Here is a 22,565-nt window from a genome sequence, read left to right as displayed (position 1 = left end):
GATTCAATCCCTTAGCGGGCCTGATCTGGCCCGCGGGCCGTCTGTTTGACACCTGTGATATAGAGTATTTAAATAGTGCTACTAAAAATACACACTGTAATTAAAGTTGGGTAATATGCAAATGTGGGTTCGTTTGAATTGTGCGTCCGCCCTGCTCTATGACAGCAATACACCAGTCTATCACAGTCAAGTGCACCCAACACTAACACATACAGAGCCATCAGGGACATTACCCAGGGACAGCATGTGTTGTGTGTAGTTTGCTGCATGCAAAATGCACAATGAAAATCCGCAAAGCAAAGAAACCGCAAAAAGTAAACCGCGATACAGCACGGGATGACGATATTGAACTCCAAATCACTAAATCCAAAGAAATGTTTATCCTCGGTGTTGGGGTAATAGACGCGCCGCTTCCTCCTTTCACTTCCTTCACGTCAGATGTCATTTCTGCTTTTTGCCAATAGCTTACAAGCTTTACAAACTGGTTTTCTGCTTTTCGTCCAAATATTTCATTATTTGCAGCTTGTAATCTGCAGAATTTGATTTTCTCTTTGGTGCCATTTCGTCCATGGCGGAAGTTTAGCTTCGTTTTTACTTTGGCTGCAAATTCAAGCTTTGGGTTTATTTCTGGCTCAGTTATCAAGTTAATCCGGCGGATTTGGGTTTATATACCCGCGACTCGGGTCGGTTCGAGCTGAATTTTTTGGGCCCTACCTTACCTCTAAGGCAGGGGTCGGCAACTATGACTGCTGGCACGTGAGGGGTTAACCAGTGGCGCGCGAGCGCACGGCAAAATAATAATGATTTTTTTTTTAAAGCACATTTACCTGAAATTTAGACAATTTTCATTTGCGCGCCGTGTTATGTAAAGGCTTTACGTTAGGCTTTACGTGGGTTTTTCAGTGTGTGTTTGCCCGGCGCCTCACAGAGGAGAGATCCGTGTTTTAACCCAGCCACGAAACACAGGCGTGCGATAAATGAACGAATCATGACGGCTCCTCGAGCGTAAGGATCACGCTCTCTTCAGCCAGCGTGGACAGATGACTGGGGCTTTGTGCAAAAAAATGACCGTGCTGTTTTGTGCATTATGCCCCGAGAGCGTTGTACCTCGCGCATCAAGTGTTAAAACATGAACATGAATTCAATGCGGGGACATTAAAACGCGCGGCAAACAAACACAGACCCTAAAAACCTTTGTCGCTGCTAAAAACACCACCACTGAAGCTATCTAACAAGTTGCTCACTGAAAAGCAAAGCACGGAAAACCATTTACTGATGGCGAATATGTGTGAGCGTGCGTGCCTTATGCATTGCTGCTGTTATTTCAAGTTTTGATATTTTCTGCAACAAGATATCATTGATGAATGGTATGGCAGCTGACCATATTACTTGTTTTTTGATTGTAGTTTATAGCTTATGAAGAATGCTTGATTCTGTATAATTCTTGTGGTAAAAAGTTGAAGTCAGAATTCGAATTCAATTAAATAATTTGTTTAACAAAGCGGTTTAAGATTGTACTGTAAAAAATAAAAACATAAAGCACATCATTCTTTTTTATTTTAAGTATTATTTTTTTTTCTTTTTATATACTAATTATCTGCTTATGAGGTAGTACAGTAAAATATTTGAAATAACTTCATTTTCAAACATTTTCGACAGACGGTGTGCCTCGGAACTTTTTTATGAATAAAAGTGTACCTTGGCTCAAAGGGTTGAAAAACACTGAGTTATACGATTTCAATGTATATCCATGTTGTATATTTGGACTGGTGTAAAATGACAGCTCTGTTGGATATTAAAAAAATGTTGTGCGAGTCATTAATCTTGGTGTGGCACAATGATTTACAAGGACATTTGAAAGTGGCGCTCCGCACCGAAAAGATTGCTGAACCTTGCTCTAAGGTGACGCAACTCAGAAGTCAGGGTTTGATTCAGCCCCGTGTCGACGACAGTTGACCGATTGCATCGTATAACATAATCTATGAGCGGGGCTTTCCGATCAATATTGGAATCCCAGTTTGGGATCAATCCCGATTAGGGGTCTTGATAATTGCAAGGACTTTCCCAAATGGTAGGAAAGCCGGCTAACAATAAATCAGGCGATTGCAGTCGATGAACCTTCGCCCCCGGCAATGAGCGCTTGGCCGTATCCTTCCTTGAATTTACTCACCTTGTCGGAAATCCACGCTTGAAGAATGGATGCGGCGCACCCGATCGATAATCCAAATGGACGACCGGAGTTCTTATTTGGTCAGCGAATGCCTTTTGCAAATAACTTGAAGTAGGAGCAGAATAAATAAGTATGTGATCCGAAAATAGAGATTACCAGCTCAGGCCTCAGGTTTATTCTAAGGTAGCCGGTGACAACAGCGTAAAGAGAACGATTGCTGACAAGGTTGTTATCTCTGGCTGCCTTGCTTTGGGTGATGCAGGAGGCGTTGGTCCTAACAAAAGAGGCTGCTGTATTTTTAAACTTGTACTACGATTGAGGGTCTATATATGGTGCTGGTATTGTTGTTTTACTCAACGGTAAGTAATAACTTCTTCAAAGCGAACTAGCAAATGGGACTATTTGTTATTACTGAGGGAAGTCAGATGCCTTTTTGGGGAATTTACATTTCCCATCCAGTATTTTTCCATTCTGTAGTTACGAAATCAATCTTTTTTAAATGTACAATACTTTGGTGGCTGTGAAGTCTCACACAAGAGAAAAGAGAACACATTTAGCTTTGGAACAGCTTAATAGCCTCTGCTAGCTAAATGCTATCAGAAACACTTTTATTCTATCAAAATGATGCATCAAGACAGGCAAAGCTATAAATTCTGGTATATATTCCTTGCCCTCTAAAATGATGCTAGTTGAGAAGCTGATTATAATCATCTAATACCACAATTTCTCAGACCAATTGTCAGACAGTACAAAAGGAAGACTGAGATCACTTGCGCTCGTTTCTTGGTTTTATTGAAAGGAAGGAAATGACAAGGTGGGATTCTTCGATCTGTTGGTTGGCGGATTGACGGAACTTGACAGGCGGCTGAAGGCTTGGCGGGAATGGTCGCGGACAGGCGTAATCGTAGTGTTGTTGGCCGGGGCAGGAGAAGAAGGGCGTCGTAGTATTCGAAAAAGAGTTCAGGAGTCAGACGGGCAGGGCAGGTCATAGGCAATTACAGAAACGGGTTGGCAACGGAGATCAATCAGAAGAAAACAGGGAGCAGGCAAAGAGTCAGAGGTACGGGCTTACTGAGCTGAAGGCAACAGGTAGAGTGAGTACAATCAGACAAAGTGTTACCGGAAGCTGGGGATTTAAATGTACAGGGTGCACCAATCAGCTGTCCTGGCTGTTGGCGCCAAATCCTGAACACAGGTGTTCCCGATCCGGGTGATCGTGACACCAATACTCATTTCTTGAGCACTCATCGATAAAGATCCAGGGCACTAAAACCTGTGATACATCACACCGGTGTAACCTGAAACCTTATGGTGTGCTTGAGAAAATTATAAAATTCAATTTACTGTAAATTCTGGACTACAGAGTGCACCCTGACTAAAATCCACATGCTGAAATTTAAGAATTAAGCTCAAAAATGTATTTGAACAAGCCATACAGGATTTTAAGCCACAAGCTTAAACGACCATAAAAACGAGCTACTTTATGTCCATATTTTATATTTAAAGCCCGGCGCATTTATTAAGTTTTGATAACAAAGTACTATTTTTTCAATCATCAAAAGTCAATTCATGTTTATTTGTATAGCCATTTAACACAAAGAATCTCGAAGGGCTGCACAGACCACAACTTATAGCAAACTACCTACATTACACCATCCCCTGATCTAAAACCTACGCGAGGGCAATGTGTATGGTAAATAACATTGATAGATCAAGCAGAAAATCAGAGCATGAACAACACATTATGTACTACTAATTGTCTTTCAATTGAACCGAACAACAGCTGCGTTAAGTGTCTATCAAATATGCCAGGTACTTTCTTCACAATGGCCATTTTCCGTGCCATGCTATGCAACTTCTCAGGAAATTACCTACCTAACAAACCACCCCTGCTTAGCCTTTGTCTCACCAATGCTAAAATACCAACCGCGTGGGGAATTTTGCGTCAACTCCCGCCATTTTTAGCTGCGTCAGTTTCAGTTCTGCTCCATTTTTGTTTACATCGTGTATTTTCAGATCATGTAACCACTCAAGATGGATATTACAAGAGATGAACACATATTTATGACTGTGCCAAATGAAAACGCTAAAGAGGGCCCTAAATTTCTAGGCGACAGCACCAGGGCAACCATACCGTGAAAAATAGTGTTGAATTGCCCCTCATATTGTCTTTTTGTGTTCTTGTAATTGGTGGTTGCCGCGGTCATGAATCAAATTGCATTTTATTGTTATCGTTCCCTGAGGATTAAAGGAAACTTCAGCGACTTGAAAGTGATGCAGATGATATGGAATGAGAAGTGTAGCGTTTTTGATACATAACTTCCACTGCTGTTCAATTCTGGTGTATAAATTGAGGACTTAATTTGTGGGTAAAGAAGTTTAAATATTTTGTGTACGTTATAAATATATACCAGCTCGGTGGTATATATTTAGGGCGCCAAGTCATACCTAACACTGATACTCGTTGCCTTCCTGTTTGGCATTTGGGGTTGGAATTGGGGGTTTGGTCACCTAATGACTCCAAACAACAGGAGTTGCGACATATCGGTTGGGTTGAGCTAGGGGGCTGGGAATCCCCTCCTCTGAATCACTCTCCCAGGAAATAGAAAGAATATTAGTGTTTTATTCCCTCTACCCACCTCCCACTCTGAGAATATGGCTAATTATAGAGACTGCGAAACAGCGAAGCATTACTATATTTCTGTATCGTTGTTGATCTTTCTTTTCCTATTTCTGTCCCTATTTATTTCCAGGGCTTTGTATATGTTTGGGCAGAGTAAATATTGAATCAAGTACTTTTAAACTTCCTGTTGTGTATTATAGGCATACTTTTGAAAAAACATAGACTCATTTCTCTAATAATAGGGTGTTTTAAATGTTTCCAGGCACAGTGTTTTGCATAAAAGAGCTTACGTTATAGAAAAGAGCAGCTCGCTGTTTTCTGTGGTCTTTAAAAAAGACATTAACATTAAAGCACAGAAAAATGAGTTCCCCCTACAACCGCCAGTGTAATAATTCCATTCAACTAACGCCACATTGACTATTTAAAATGTAAAAATTGGATTGAAGATGTGAGGTTGAATGAGCAAAGAAGAAAGATAAAACGAGTGGTAAAGGCTGGTGAGCCTCTGGCTGGGATCAACTGGATCACATTTACCGTGTGACCGGCTTGATATGACCTTTACGTGTTTCATATGACGCTTGTATTGACACACCAAGCTGCGCTCCATCTGTGTTTGTGCGTGTGACCTGTGGCTTTATGTACATTATACACGCACACACACTAATGTACACGCATGGGCTTAAGGTTGCATGTGTACTCTAGCAGTGGTCAGCAACCGCAGGTCCCGGACCATTACCGGGCCGCGGGTTGTTTGGTACCGGGCGGCAAAGAAAGAAAAACAAATTCCATTATGTTTTACCTATTGTTTCAGCCTGAACTTGCACCAAGGCTTTGTGGTACATTTGAATAATAATAATGTAGGCGGGTGCAAGTGCCATGTTGGAAGCACGATTTCCCGCCCCCCGAAGATACAGCGAAGGATAAATCAAACATACTTTTTGGGCTTGTAGCCAATCAGTGTGGGAAATGGTCAATCACGTCATGCTGGAAACAAACCTTTGGGAAAGGACTTAAAGGATGCATGAATCCCTAAGTCAAGGACATGACACAGAGACCCAGAGCTGGCCTAAGCGGCTGCTTAGGGCCATTCAACCACTAGGGGGCCCCCAAGACTGGTGAACTTTTTTCGTGCCAACATTGTCCCCATTACCACTTTGCATGTCCACTCAAAAATACTTCTACAGAAATACAACAAAATACTACGCAATGATTACAAAACTAAATATCAAAAATAGTGCTTAAAACAGGGACCTCATGTATTATTTTGATTTCATTGTGAAAATAAAAAAATGTATAATTACTGCAAAAATACTACTTCAGTAATACTATATTATAAAATACTGCTACATAATTATTTACTCCAAAAATACTACAAAAAGAAAACTACAGTAATATTAAAAAATACTAAAGAAATATGACAAGAATACTAATATGGAAATACTACAAAAAATCAGCAAAAAATACTTCAAAAATAATGCTTTGGAAAATGATACTTCTACTGAAATACAAAAACTACTACAGGAGGTTTACGACAGAAATACTCCAATTTAAACCTATAGTGATACTAAAAAGTCTCCTATAGTAATATCACAAAAACACTACAAAAATAAAACAAAAGTAACACTGTACTACAAAAATACTACAGAAATACTACTGATGTAACACAAACATTCTTATATGGAAATACTACAAAATACAGCAAAGATAGGACAAAAATACGAAAAAAAGAATAATAGTGCAGTAATACTACAAAAATACTATATCCATAAACCTACTGGAATAATAAAAAATACTACGAAAATACTGCAGAAATACAACAAAAAATCTATGTTCAAAATACAACAAAAGTACGTCAGAAATACTAAAAAAGTACTACTATGGAAATACTACACAAATTCACAAATAAAACTACACTAACAACAAAACTACAGAACTTCAATACAAATCCAAAATACTAAAAAAAAAAAACTTTAAAAATCTTACAATAATACTTAACAGATGAAGTGCCTAAAACAGGGACCTACTATATTATTTTTCTCTAATTGTTTCAAAACCAAGTTGATGAAAGTAATCCATTTAAAAAGAAGTATAACATGTCACATGCGGACCCTGACTCCAGATAGTTGCCTACCCCTGGAGTAGAACATGGAATAAGTTTTAGTAGGTATAGAAATTGTCAAATAATTGGGGGCCCCAAATCTAATTTTGCTTAGGGCCCCATGAAGGCTTGGGCATGTCCTGGAGAGACCACATAACAGCCACAAGCTATTTCATTTTGTCAGTTTGTGTTTTTAATTACGTGGCACGAGATTTAACATGATGTATTGCGTTAAACATTACAATGGTCCCCAGTGTGTGTAGTTATTAGCATGTCTGCCTCACAGTTCAGATGTCCTGGGTTCGATTCCAGCTACTAGCCTCCTAATATTAATTGTTCATGTTTTCCCTCGGGCTCTCCGGTGTCCTTCCGTATCCCTAAAACATGGCAGGGACAAGCCCAGCTCCCAGGAGACCCTCCTTTGTATAAATGGTTCGTAAAATGATATGTGATTTCGCATTTAATTTATGTAACGTGAGCCTCACCTAGAGGGAGAAGAGATGATTGGTTGCCATCTCGCTGCCAAGTGTACCCCCCTTAAAAAACAAAAAAGAAAAATCTTGGTTGTATTCTTCCTTATCCTTTGTAGCACTTGTGCTGCGGTTGCAAGACGCAATACACCGGCATCTAGTGATCAAAAAGTAGACAATTTGCCCCAGGTGTCAAGTCCTGCACGGTTGTCATGGCGCCCAGCTGGCCCCGCCCCTTGACACCGGCTGAGACGCATTGGACTGATTGCTTTTGGAGTACTTAAATGCTCCTTTTGGGACTGCCCGTTGGCAGACCATTGCTTTACCTTGTTGAAGACCTGTTCATGCCTGTTTGTTCTGAGTAATGCCTAGATTATAATTTTGCCTGCCTTTGAACCTGATTTGTTTTGTTTCTGGTCCGTTTGTATGTTGGACAACTTTTATTTCTCAATTAAAGTGACAGATTGTCTACGCATATGAGTTCCGACTTCCTGCTTCCCGGTCCGCTTCCTGACACTAGGACCTTTCGTTGTTTTTACCATATTTATATTTTAATTTGTGTTTTCATTAAAATAAAACTTAAGAATTTGCAAACCAAACGGCAAACGGGTGCCACTAACTGACCTGGAAAAATATTGCAATTTGCCGATAATTCAACGCCAGCACAGGTATTCAACATTGGTACGCTTTCTGCAAATAATTTTCAGTTTGTTGTCACAATTACATAGAATTGGACAATTTCCCACAGCACAACAAACTAGGACACGGCATATTAGTTAAGAAACATTGCACTAGTTAACCATTGGCTTTGACTAGGAATACAATTTAAATGAGAAGCCAATATTGGTCACCTGCAAAGGTGATTACTGTCAGGTTCAAAACGATATCAGAGACTTTTGCGTTACAAATTACTTATTACTTATTACGTATTAAAGAAAAGCAAGCACAACAGACGAGGTAAAAGCACTCTTAGATTGGCATGTAATAAATTCCACGGGCTGAAGCATGAGCGCCCTTCTTATACCGTTCCATTGATTCTGATTGTAGGATAGAATAAACCAAGTGCACGTAAGAGTATTCTGATTGGTTCAGACAGGAATCACATATCTAAATGCAGTGTATAATGTTGGTCGCGAGATGGCGTGCGAGTATAATACATGAGCAATAGGGATAGATAGATAGATAGATAGATAGATAGATAGATAGATAGATAGATAGATAGATAGATAGATAGATAGATAGATAGATAGATAGATAGATAGATAGATAGATAGATAGATAGATAGATAGATAGATAGATAGATAGATAGATAGATAGATAGATAGATAGATAGATAGATAGATAGATAGATAGATAGATAGATAGATAGATAGATAGATAGATAGATAGATAGATAGATAGATAGATAGATAGATAGATAGATAGATAGATAGATAGATAGATAGATAGATAGATAGATAGATAGATAGATAGATAGATACTTTATTCATCCCCGCAGGGAAATTCACATTTCCAGCAGCATCCCTGAGCTGAGAACAATACAATAATAAAGCAAAAAGAATACAATATACAAATATCCAATGTGACGTGCAAATGCCCACTGCAGCGTGTTGTATAGAATATCTAAATAGTGCTACACAGAATACATATTGCAATAAAATTCGGTAATATGCAATGTAGGGGGTGTGGTTTAATGTGGGCTTTTACTCTGCCGGGTAGAGTTAAAGAGCCTCATGGCATGAGGAAGAAAAGATCTCTTCAGTCTGTCCGTAGTACAAGACAGTGACAGCAGTCTGTCGCTGAAACTGCTCTTCTGTCTGGAGATAATGCTGTGTAGTGGATGCGATGGATTGTCCATGATTGACCGCAGCTTTTCCAGTGCCCGTCTCTCAGCTACTGTTGTCAGGCTGTCCAGCTCTGTGCCCACAACAGACCTCACTTTCCTCGCCAGTTTATTGAGACGAGAGGCATCCTTCTTCTTCGTCGTCGCATAGAAGAGGGCGCTTGCCACAACTGTAAACAAAATGCGTCTCTTTGAGAATAAACACAAGCTTAAGAGCGGCTTGAAATGCTCGAGTCAAACTCTCCCAAAACCAAAACTTTGTAAGAAAAATACAGGGAGTGCAGAATTATTAGGCAAATGAGTATTTTGACCACATCATCCTCTTTATGCATGTTGTCTTACTCCAAGCTGTATAGGCTCGAAAGCCTACTACCAATTAAGCATATCAGGTGATGTGCATCTCTGTAATGAGAAGGGGTGTGGTCTAATGACATCAACACCCTATATCAGGTGTGCATAATTATTAGGCAACTTCCTTTCCTTTGGCAAAATGGGTCAGAAGAGGGACTTGACAGGCTCTGAAAAGTCAAAAATAGTGAGATATCTTGCAGAGGGATGCAGCACTCTTAAAATTGCCAAGCTTCTGAAGCGTGATTATCAAACAATCAAGCGTTACATTCAAAATAGTCAACAGGGTCGCAAGAAGCGTGTAGAAAAACCAAGGCGCAAAATAACTGCCCGTGAACTGAGAAAAGTCAAGCGTACAACTGCCAAGATGCCACTTGCCACCAGTTTTGCCATATTTCGGAGCTGCAACATCACTGGAGTGCCCAAAAGCACAAGGTGTGCAATACTCAGAGACATGGCCAAGGTCAGAAAGGCTGAAAAACGACCACCACTGAACAAGACACACAAGCTGAAACGTCAAGACTGGGCCAAGAAAAATCTCAAGACGGATTTTTCTAAGGTTTTATGGACTGATGAAATGAGAGTGAGTCTTGATGGGCCAGATGGATGGGCCCGTGGCTGGATCGGTATAGGGCAGAGAGCTCCAGTCCGCCTCAGACGCCAGCAAGGTGGAGGTGGGGTACTGGTATGGGCTGGTATCATCAAAGATGAGCTTGTGGGGCCTTTTCGGGTTGAGGATGGACTCAAGCTCAACTCCCAGTCCTACTGCCAGTTTCTGGAAGACACCTTCTTCAAGCAGTGGTACAGGAAGAAGTCCGCATCCTTCAAGAAAAACATGATTTTCATGCAGGACAACGCTCCATCACACGCATCCAAGTACTCCACAGCATGGCTGGCAAGAAAGGGTCTAAAAGAAGAAAAACTAATGACATGGCCTCCTTGTTCACCTGATCTGAACCCCATAGAGAACCTGTGGTCCCTCATCAAATGTGAGATTTACAAGGAGGGAAAACAGTACACCTCTCTGAACAGTGTCTGGGAGGCTGTGGTTGCTGCTGCACGCAATGTTGATCGTGAACAGATCAAAGCACTGACAGAATCCATGGATGGCAGGCTTTTGAGTGTCCTTGCAAAGAAAGGTGGCTATATTGGTCACTGATTTGTTTTTGTTTTGTTTTTGAATGTCAGAAATGTATATTTGTGAATGTTGAGCTGTTATATTGGTTTCCCTGATGAAAATAAATAATTGAAATGGGTATACATTTGTTTTTTGTTAAGTTGCCTAATAATTATGCACAGTAATAGTCACCTGCACACACAGATATCCTCCTAAAATAGCTAAAACTAAAAAAGCCCCACTCCAACTTCCAAAATATTCAGCTTTGATATTAATGAGACTTTTGGGTTCATTAAGAACATGGTTGTTGTTCAATAATAAAATGAATCCTCAAAAATACAACTTGCCTAATAATTCTGCACTCCCTGTAGAATGTGGGAGTAAAAGCCTTCTTTTGACCTTGGAGGTACTTGCCTCTGCACACCAAGTGAAATCGTAAAACCACACATTTATTGAGCACTATTGAAATATAAATGTTTAAAGATATAAGAAGAGTATAAAAGTGTATATATTGGATATAAGAGTACATAGTATAAATGGCACATTTAGACCGGAATTACAGAGGATGCCAGTTCATTATTTTGACTATTATACATTGTCCACGTCATTGTGTTTTGTCATATTTTACCAGGTTTTTTTGTGTGTTTTTTTTTTGCTGTACTATGATTTCCTCACCTTTTCAGGCGGAACTGCTTATTATAAAGTGCTCATGGAAAGGCTTTGGGAACGTATTTGGAATTTGGCATTCTGTGTGGTTTTTTTGTACAGTCCTCCCCTTTTCTCCTTGCAAGTTCAAAATTCCTTGATGTCTTGGATCCTTAATTTCAGTGTCGACTAAACTAAAAACCTATCACTTGTGACTAGTCTAAACACATTATGGTTCATATAACATTTGTAAAACAGAAATTTGACTTCAGCGATTTTTCTTATTCGTGTAAGATAAAGTGCAAATGCACCTACACTATTTAAAGACACTCTTATTTGCAGATAGTATGCTTAGGTTTTTTATTGTATTTATCTCATACGTTACTAAAGATGCAGTGCTATGTGGAGATGTACTTAAAACTAGTTTCTCAATAATATTTTAAGTGGTGTTCTTTGGGGGGAGGGGGGAGGGCGAGAGGTTTTCTTCTTCCTAGGGGGGGCATGAGAGTAAATAATCGAGAAGAACTTGGATAGATATAAAATATTTACAAGTCAGTGCCTATAGCATGGCCTAAAATTGTTAGCACTTTCATGAAAATAGTGCATAAAAACAACAAGGAGCGAAAAAAAAATAGAGACATAAAATTAAAACAGTAAATTTTTTATACACAGGCTTGTCTTCTTGTTTCTGGTGATAATGGCTCTGGGGGAAAAAAACGTCTCTGAGCCTGTTAGTCCAATCAATTGCAAAGTCTGTTGTTGTTCGCGGCCCCTGTCATTTTGATGTTTTCTCGTTTGTGGCCATGTTCCTCTTCTACTTTTTTATCTTAACCTCTACAAGCCAAACATCATAAATGGGCAAGTTACAATTTAATGGAAACAACTACTGTACATGTCGAAATGATACTTTATCCCAATTATGCAAAATATATTACAGGAATCACTTGCTGTATCTCGGTTTACTCATCCCTGTTTCGCTAGTTTGCAATGTTTAATCGTGCCTGGTGTTCTGCATCCCGATTGGCTAAACAGTTGTACTGTCCCTTTATTGTTTGTGTGCCTGAGCGTCAATGATGAGTTGTACATATATGTAGGAACATCTTGACGAAGCTACATTATAGATGTGCAAAAGCTTCTGTTAAAGCCATTGTGTCAAAAAAAACCCCAAACGGTTTTGATTCACAAAAGCGCCAAAAGGCAGAGAAAAATGCTCTCTATCGCCAACAAAGTTGGACTTCTCGACCCACTAAACTTGCTCTAGAGCCCAATGTGATTCTTTGGTGCTCTGTGTAAACTTGAAACCTCTGGTATTGTTTTCACGGATGTTCTTCGAAATTTACAACAGGGGGGAGATGTAAGGTATATTACATTTAGTTATTTGTAATTTTCTCAATTATTCACGTTACAAATGGTTCTGATGGAATATACTTGCTTTCATACTGTTTTTTATTACTTGTTCTTCTTTTTCTACTCTTTTATATGATTCTGTTTAAAAACACGCATACTTTCAGTCTTTATTTTGAAGGGTACAGGAAACTCACCATGGTATGTTTTTACAACTGCTTGAATTCTTCTAATAAAAAGAATCGCGTCACCGGGCCACGGTGAGAAAGAGGAGTCATTCAGAGGAGTGGGTCCATTTTTCTCCCCGCGGTAACTGGGGGCCTCCTGTTGATATCAAATCTGCTTCTTCCTTGACTCTCATATCATCCAGAGATTAATATCCCATATTAATCTGATAGCTCCCTAGTGGTTACCTGGCGATTTTTCAAAAATGTTTGCTAAGGAAAAAAAACATGTGGTTTCTCGAGGTTCCTTTATTTTCCTCATGTTGAAGTTTTTGAGTTTTCCCTTGCCCTCATGTAAGTTTTACATCAGGGGCTGGTGTAATAATAGTCCGTAGTCTGGAATAGTCTGTTCAGTCCTTTGAGACTCCTGGTGATTAAGAGCGTCACAAATAAACATGACTTGACTCAACATGACTAAACCACTGATTCAGTACAAAAGTCAAGAGAGTCAAACAAAAAAGCAGCATTATAATAAGATACAAATACTGTATAACAAGGTCAACAAGTCTCTTAAAGCACTTCTATTACATAATATTTGGGGAAAAAAAACAGTAGTGCAAAAGAATTTTAACACAAGTGGATCAAATTTGAAAGTTACAATGTATGTATAATCTTACGGCATACTAACAACATTATTAAAATTATAGTAATTTGCTAATGATAAATGGGAAATGTTGATAATGATAATTGATAAATGAAGATCCGAAGAACAACAGTATCGAACCGAATCAAGTACTCATTGAGTATCGATAATATACATTTTTGGATCAATCCAACCACCCAAAATGATTTTTTTCTTATGAAAGTTTAAACTCAGAGTTTTCCCTAGTTCATTCTCACACAGTCTAATGCGTCTTGTCATAAACATCATTTTTGCACACGCTCTCGTTTTAAATCAATCCTAAAAAAAAGGATCATAACAGAAGTCAGAAAAACGTGTTTTCTAAAAGTTCCCCACTTGGGAGCAACCGTTTTAGCCACTTGCTGTTGATCAAAAATGACATTGCGGTGCCCAGGGGATCAGGCATCGACCGCCAGAGCTTACCTGTTTACGGAGTTTGATCACGAGACATTGGCAAGCTGAGCCCTAAGGCAAACACTTGGCCTTTTCAATTGACAGCAAGGCAGAATTGAAAGAAGTTTTAGCTACGGAAGCTGACGCTAAGTGCAATAATCTCGTGCACATTACGATAATGTCTGAGACAGGGGTCTCTAATTCAGTTTACCTGTGAGGGGGGGTTGGATACCAGAATTAGGGCATCCACAAAAAAGTTCGGATAGTAACATTTCACTGTTTTCAAATATAATTTTTGAAAATTCCTTACACAAATCTAATATCTAAAAATAAAAACCGTAACATGAAAATAAATGAATCAGTAATAAATGAATCTATAATTAGCGGGAGCTGCACTTAAAGAATATATTTTTCTTAAATTTAGCATAAAGTTGATTTATTAAGTGGAAAATGATAATAAACACAAAAAATGGGTACAATGAAAAACACACCTTTTATTAAACAGCGGATTCATACAAATATTAAAAACAAAAAGAAAAATCAATTAGGCACAGTGCTACGCCGGTACGGACATAGATCTGTAAATAAACCTCTGTCCATTTTTAGGGACAGGCACATATATAATAAATAAAATCAAGTCAACGTTTTTTAATCCCTGTAATCCAAGAAAAGGACATTAGCAGCAGTAGATCGTTAAATACAAAACATCCATCCATCCATTATCTGCACCGCTTATCCTCAGTAGGGTCGCGGGGGTACTGGAGCCCATCCCAGCCATCTCTGGGCAGTGGGCAGAGGACACCCTAAACTGGTTGCCAGCCAGTCGCAGGGCACACAGGGACAGACAATTCGCTCCCTCAGTCACACCTAGGGACAATTTGGACCGGCCAATTAACCTGACATGCATGTTTTTGGAATGTGGGAGGAAACCGGAGTGCCCGGAGGAAACCCACGTAAGCACGGGGAGAACATGCAAACTCCACACAGGAGGTTTGATCTCACGAGCACAGAACTGTGAGGCACACGCGGTAACCACTGCGCCGCCGTGCTGCCCTAAATACAAAACATTATGTGCATTTTGTTAAGTACATCTTCACCAAAACCCCTTCTTGCCATTCCATCACCCTTGGCCTTCACCAACTCCACTGGCTCCCAATGTACCATAGAATCAACTACAAAATCCTGCTCTACACCTACATGGCCAATTATAGCCTTGAACCTCTCTGCCTCTCCGATCTTATTATTGCTAAGCCACCCTCAGATCATCTTCCTCCCTCTATCTCACCATACCCTCTTCATGGGGAGCAGAGCTTTCAGCCGCTCTGCCCCCAGCTCTGGAACTCATTGCCGCCTGACCTCCGGAATTCTGCCACCAAGTCCACCTTCAAATCCTGACTTAAAACTCACCTCTTTAGACTTGCCTTTTCTTGACCAACTGCCTCACATACCGCCCCTTTTAACTTGCTGTGTTTTTATTTGCCATTTATTACTTGATTGTTTTATTCTTGTTTTATTATTGCTTTATTGTTGTTTGTTACTATATGTACAGCGACCTTGGGTGTCCTGAAAGGCGCTTGAAGTTAAATGTATTATTATTAATATTATTATTATTATTACTATTATTATTATTATAATTCAGCGTTCAACTGTAAGGCCTGTAACCAAAGTACTGTAACAATTCTTAACGTTTGTCGTTTTCAACGTTTTAACAAATGACATCTGTTCTTAAGACTGCTTGCATTTAATTTTAAATAACCTTGACAAGAACCGCCTGGCATGGCATTTGATCTTTCTTTTATAGCTAAATATAAGTGTAATTAACGTACAATTAGGTCATCAAATTCGTATTGGCTTGAATGATTCTTACTTGAATCTTACTGAGACGAGTCTGTTTCTTTCAACTGTCATTGTCACCGAGCTAACGCTATCATACGCAAGTTATTAGCAAGTAGTATTTTGATTGATCGTATCTAGGCTAGAATGCTCCCAATCTTTAGCAGGTTTGGTACACAAGCTTGTGTTTTGGCTTGAGAAAGAGACTCTATTGCGCATGAGCATCTCTCAAGAGATTATATTCATGTAAAGAGACCTCTCTGTTGAAAAAACTCATTGTCGATTCGTTCTATTACTGATTTTTGTTGACTACGTCGACTCATCGTTGCAGTCCTAGTTCATGCTTGGTGAGATGTTTTCTTCTTCTTAGGGGGGAAAGATAGAAAATAATTGAGATGCACTGGCGTAGACCGAGCTGAGTAAATACATTCTGTCTTTTGGACGGAAAAGGACGGAATGAAAATGGCACTAAATCACGAATTGGCTCCAAGTCGTTTTCTATGCTTTTTATAAAATGAAATGAACAAAGCCAAGATGCCACCAACTGACATTAATTTACCCTTCGGACAGACTTTGCCCCTGGCGGTGTGAATATGTGTGCTTTGGTGGGCCTACGGACATTGTGTGCGTTTGTGTGTGGACCTATGTTGTCAAACGGGATGGAAGAACAAAGTTCATCTGATGTGTTATGACTCAGCACGCAGGGTCAATGAAGTGGTTTAAACTGGAGTACGACAATCGCCGCTCTTACATTTACATTTATCCAGGGAACAACTTTTTAGAAGCTGCATGTTCAACCATAAGAACAATAGAGTTTTCTCTGTTAGGATTTGTGGGTTGCACCAAAACGTTGATACATGAGCAGAAAGTTCATTGAGAGCAACGGGGAAAAAACAAAAGGCGCTCCGCATACAGGAGGATGGTGAGGAAAATTAGAATCAAAAACAGAGTTTGAACAAAACTCACGGCTGGAAAGAAACAAGAAATCTTGGGTTGATTAGAGACAGGCACCTAGGAGTCAAGCTACAGGCAGGATGTCCACTTGGAGAAAAAAAAGATCATTTAACACTGCATCCTCAACGAGTTATGGTGGGGATGATTGGAAGCATGTATGGGGATTCTCCAGTCCCATTGTCCGTTAGCGCCCTCTGGCGAACAGTGGCGTCCTGGATCATGACAGTGTCTTTGTACAGGCCTCATCGGATGTTAAGCCACAGTCTTGAACATCCATAAAAATGAACTAATTTCCATCCATGTCTTACATTTAAACCCCGGCGCACACCTTTCGCCAACCGCGTGGCAATTTGGCATTGATGTTTTTGGCTGCAGAACTCCTATGCCCCTGCACACCCGTCCCTGTTTTCAGCTACGTTACTATTTAGTTCTGCTGCAAGTTTTTTATGTCTTTTTGTGTCAGCAGACTATGTTTATGCCAACACGGTTATGTTTGAGTGGAGAGGATCCAAGTATCGACTCGTGTCAGTCTTTAATAAGGACAAGGGAAGTAACAAAAGGTCCCCCAAAGAAGAAGGGAATAGGATAACTCGTAACAAGAAATAAATGCAGTCCATCAAAAGGCAAGGCTGACAAAAATACAAATCTTACTAAGCTTTTATTTTATTCCTTGTACCGCAAATTCCGTGTACAGAGCATACTTGGCGCCAACCGAGTGGGGAATTTGTCGTGAACACTTGTGGCTGCAGAACTCCGACGGCGCTGTGCCCCCGCTTTCTTGACGCAGGTTTCAGCTGCGTTGTTTTCAGTTCTGCTCATACGTACGTCACATGTTATCGGATCAGGTGACCATTCATGATGGTTGATTACAAAGACGAGCACTTATTTCCTACTGTGCCTGAAGAAAACATGATTGAGGGCTGCGCCGCATAAAATATGAGCCCTATATTTCAGACAACAGCACAAGGGCAACCATACTGTGAAGAATGGTGGCAGATTGCAACACAGACATGGCTAATTGTGCTGTTGTAATCAGTGGTTGCCGCGGTAATTGACCAAATTACATTCGCTTGTCATTGTTCCTCAAGGATTAAAGGAAACTTCTGCGACCTAACATTGACAAAGAGGATATGGAAAGAAAAGTGTAGTGTTTTTATTAGATAACTTCCACTGCTGTTCAATTCCGTTGTAGAAAATGAGGCCTTGATTTGTGTGTAAAGTACCGTATTTTCCGCACTATAAGGCGCACCGGGTTATAGGGCGCACCCCCAAAAAATAGTTTTTGGTCCTAAATTTTCCATACATAAGGCGCACCGGATTATAAGGCGCTACAATGGGAACGTCGACAAAACAGTCAAATAGTTCAGTCAAACTTATTACCCCCTTAACATTCCGAAAGCTTGCAAAGAAGCAAATACGTGTCTCAGACATGTACGGAAACAGTGTCTGTACGATGTCACCAATCACTCAAATGCATCGTTCCAACTATCATTCGGAAGGTTAAAGTCTTGGGATTCCAGAAATGCCAACCATTTCTTAGTTTCTATTTTATTTTTCGCTGGTAACTGTGTGGACAGCAAAGTAAGAATTTTATTGTGCAGGGAAACGGTGTTCTTTACAGTGCATATGGCAATAAACACTTTGAATTGAATTTAGTTTAAAAATAGACTCGTCACAGAAACATCAAGATCGTTATGAAACAAGATACCGGGAAAATATAAAGCCGCATAGCTCACCTAAGTTCTCTTGCAGCCATCACGTTCAATAATGATACGTAACCATGGTCTTCTTACAACCGTGAGTGTAGTAAATCCAGGAGAGTAAAATATTTACAAATACAGAATAGTAAAAAATGTTTTCTCTATGCCGTAGTGCACATTCATCTTTTTCGGCCAATTGCAGGCTTTGTTTCGCCCCTTTAGCCTATGCGAGCCTGTAAATGATAAAAAGGATCCGCCCCCTTTACCTCCGAATAACTTTAGCCAATAGTGACTGATTCAAATGATGATTGACACATTGGTTAGGAAATGAAAAGGCGGTATATAAATCCCAGCATAAACCGCGGACTACTTCGCCTTCAGGGGAAAATCTAGTCGGCGGCTGCTTGCCTTAGTTGCAAGACTTTGCGACGTAATATTGATCCATATATAAGGCGCACTGTATTATAAGGCGCATGGTCAGCTTTTGAAAAAATTAAAGGCTTTTAGGTGCGCCTTATAGTGCGGAAAATACGGTTGGTGAAATATCAAGAGTACGTTGTAAATATTCAATTTATTCAAAGAAATGTCAAACCTCCTGTTTTGGGAAAAACATGGACTAGTTTCTCTCAAAGGGCATCATGTTTCCAGACGTCACAGGAGAGTTTTGCATGCATTGTTGAACAGAGGAGCTTGCCGTTATCTTTGGAGCCGCAACGGTAACGAAGAATTAGCCGTACCGCCTTGTTTATGTAGTCTGTTTCAGTATTTGTTTCAAGTAAACCAAAATTTACAGTAGTTGCTCCTTTCAATTTCTCTCAATCCAAATTCTCCTGACAAAAAAAAAAGACTTTTCCAAAGACCTACTAAAGGCTAAAATGGTGTTTTTGTTATCATTTGTCCTAATACCCCAGATTGCGGCAACAGATTGGCGTGCAGATTTTGACGGCCTTCGAGTCGCAATAAGCTCAAGTCGACGTGTGAAAAAAAAGAGCGAACGAGTGAGTGAAGTTGAGTGGGTGGGAAGAGGATGTGGAGAGGGAGTTTTCATAGCGAGGCGGTGGAAATGTGAAGTGAGCGTGAGTGTGCGTCGGCGAAGCGGCTCAATCGGACTTCACTAACGTCGGACTATTACATGGGTGAGGAAGGGAGGACGAGACCAGGACGAAGGGGGCCTGTCCTCACTATATCTAGCTTTTGATCGCTTGGCCGCACCAAAATAAAAAGAAAATTGCCTTGTTTTTCTTTAACGGGAACCAAAACCCCTCTCGAAACGTGAAAATCCGCGAAGTAGCAAAGCCCTTTCAAACTTAACCTGAGATGATGTCTTTACTGACTAAAAGTATACGACTGTAACAAAACAACAACTATAGATCTACTAATAAAAACATAGAATACAGAATTGCACTTGAATGAATTATCTTTATTGAAAATATACAAAACGAACACGAAGGGCTTCTCCGTTTAGTGAAAGGATCAGGATCAGGTATTGTTTTTTGAATCAGGTCTCTGCGGTGATTTGAATACAGCCGACCCGAATGTAGCGGTTTCAGACGAGTTGTATCTCCTGGTCATCAGTTTTAAGGGTAATGGATCTGGCATTGGTGAGATACAGGCTCAGCAGGGGTGGCTTAAGATAGTTGTCATCCTAGCAGTAGGCTGGACCTGCAGCCTCGCTATTGCCTTTTCTCCTGACGCAGCCTAAATTGCTTCCTGGACACGATAACAATCCACCGAGCACCCGCTGGTGATGGCCATTTATTCGCAGTCTTCCGATTTTCCTCAGTGTCTAATTTAGTTGATGAGATTCTTTTCAAAGTAACAAGCCTTTAAAATGCAAGTTCTCTATAACCGTTCTCCGCATTTTTTTGTTTTTTGGGGGGACACATTGACTTGTGCGCCCACCCTAATGTTTGACTGACAGCATACACCAGCTTATCACAGTCGCACACACAAACCCTCATGCCCAAAACACACACATAGAACTTGCCCCCGTGATAGCATTTGCTGTTCTTCTGAAGACAATGCACAATATGTTGATATAATAATAATAAATATTAAAGACAACTCTATTCGAATTCTGCAAAATTGTCATGTCCAGCATGGTCGCTGTGGTGACCGGCTGGCCCCGCCCCCTGGGCACCGGCTGTAGCAGATCGTCTAATTTACGTGTGTGCTTCTTAAAGGCGGGTTTTGGGGATTGCCGGTTGCTGGTTCATTGCGTTTTCTGTTCTGCATTAATCTGTTCTGTTTGACTTGAAGAAACCTGTGTTTTCCCGTTCTGAGTAAAAGCCTGTTTTGTGAGTTTTCCTAGTCTGAGTTCCTGTTTGCCTGTAAGCCTGTTTTTGTTTTGTTTTGTCCCTGAGTGTTGGACAACTTTTATTTTGCTAAATAAAAGTAACTGGTCGTTACGCGATTGAGTTCATCCTTCCTGCCTCCTGCCTCCGATCTGGTCCGGTCCCGTGACACAAAATAGTGAACCAGTGGTGACAAAAGCGCAAAGTAGCAAGGGGTCTTTGTATACGTATTTTCTCTTACCTTCCAAAAAAATATATATATATACATATATACATTTATACATATACTGTACTGGAACTTTGTCTTGAAATATTTTTGCTTTTGCTTCCAGGTTTGAAACGCCTCTCTTGCAAGTCCAGTCGGAAGTAGTTTGGAACCGTCAGGATGCCCCCACCTGCTTCCTCGTCCTCCTCGTCCTTGTCCTTCCCCATTCTTCTGTGCACAGCTGTGCTCCTGTCCTGCGCCGGATGCGTCCACGCACATTCACCCGCAAAAAATTGCACTGCCGCCGGAGACGCTTGTCAGGATGGTATGGCTTTTTTTGGAATCATGTGTAGTAAGCAGTATTGGGCGCGTTACTGAAAAACAGTCGTTACTTACTGTTACTAAGGACCTCATCTAAAAAGTAAATCACATCACCTCCCAGACTACTGGAACTCAGAAAATAGTGTGTTACTCTAAAAGTAACTATCTATATACCGGCATTGAAGCAGACTCCCTTGAATTGCCTCAAAATAACCACATAATAAAATAAATAGAAGAAAACGTGTACACCAACCTTTGGAAGCAGTGAGGATTTTTTAACCTGTCGTATTTCTGACGTAAGTTTTTATCCGACTTAGGGATGAAAATGTCCTTTCGACAGAAGCAGTGGATACGCCGATACTGTAATTTTCTTCACCTTTTCGTTGTGATACTTTTGTTTCCGCCGACTAGCCAATCATAGTTTGTGAAATCGCTGACGTTTTGTTATGCCTTCTAGAAGGCGCTGACTCACTAACTCGGAATCATATTGGCTAAACCGACAGCTTTATTGAACACTGATGTTATTCCTCAGGGCCTTTAGAAGTCTTTGTAAAGTACTCGGGGTAGATCTCTGACTCTGGAAACAGGTAATGGCTGATATGGTTAAATGCCTAAATATGAAATTAAACATCTGATAGCGGCGCAAGCAGGTGGAACACAATGAAAGTAAGGTGAAAGACAATTTGGAATCATAAGTATTGAAGTTTAAAATATAATTACTGTCTCATGATTCTGATATTTCTAGGCAGATGAAAAGTCCTTGCAGGCCCTCAAAGCCCACCACTTCTAAAAATAGAGGGAGTGAAAAGCCGTTTCTCAAAATTTAATGCTTCCTGGGCACTGACATTCCCACAAGTTAAGCCCTTAATGTTTCTTTAAAATTCGCCTCACCCAAAGAAAATTGAATGCTGCTTTTGAACTTTTATGAGAATATGGACGGTTTTGGTCTCTTTGGAAAGGTAACACTGTGAAACTTTGTCCCAAGCTGAAATATTGACCGCAAGTGCTATTAACACTGAGTAATCTAAGTTGGAACACACTGAAATATAAGGTTGTTATCATGGCCTGGATTTTCTTGCAATCATATGCCTGCTAAAGAGTGTGGCATGAGCATTTTAGCTGGAAAACAGCTAGGACAATAGCATAAAGACTTAACTGGTCCCAGGTCAAATTAGATCACAATATGAAAAACCAATCATCACATTTTACATATGTTTTAAAGGTATGTCAAGGTATTTCCAAAAGTGACCATATGCAGACGACCAGTTTACAGCCCTAAAACCTTTGCAACTGTGCATTTTACCCTGGCCAATTTTCAGACATTGTGAAAGAATTGTACATTTTTGACTTCTCTTTCCAT

At 40.1% G+C, this 22,565-nt stretch overlaps 1 protein-coding gene across 2 annotated transcripts in view; it reads left to right on the top strand.

Annotated features, from left to right (window-relative positions):
- The window catches only part of LOC148356619 (sodium/calcium exchanger 1-like), a 124,500-nt gene that overhangs the window by 46,176 nt on the left and 55,759 nt on the right, over positions 1-22,565 (top strand). For both annotated transcript variants that reach the window (XM_088348661.1, XM_088348662.1), the window contains exon 2: positions 21,012-21,209. In XM_088348661.1, the coding sequence (XP_088204787.1) occupies positions 21,065-21,209 (145 nt within the window). In that variant the 5' untranslated portion in view covers positions 21,012-21,064. The remainder of the gene's footprint in view (positions 1-21,011; positions 21,210-22,565) is intronic.

Source organism: Urocampus carinirostris, chromosome 11 (genome assembly GCF_059441175.1).
Source record: "Urocampus carinirostris isolate Australia breed hairy pipefish chromosome 11, RoL_Ucar_1.0, whole genome shotgun sequence".
NCBI classification, from domain to species: Eukaryota; Metazoa; Chordata; class Actinopteri; order Syngnathiformes; family Syngnathidae; genus Urocampus; species Urocampus carinirostris.
The sequence above is the reverse complement of the archived record's forward strand: the minus strand, read 5'-3'. Positions and strand labels throughout refer to the sequence as shown.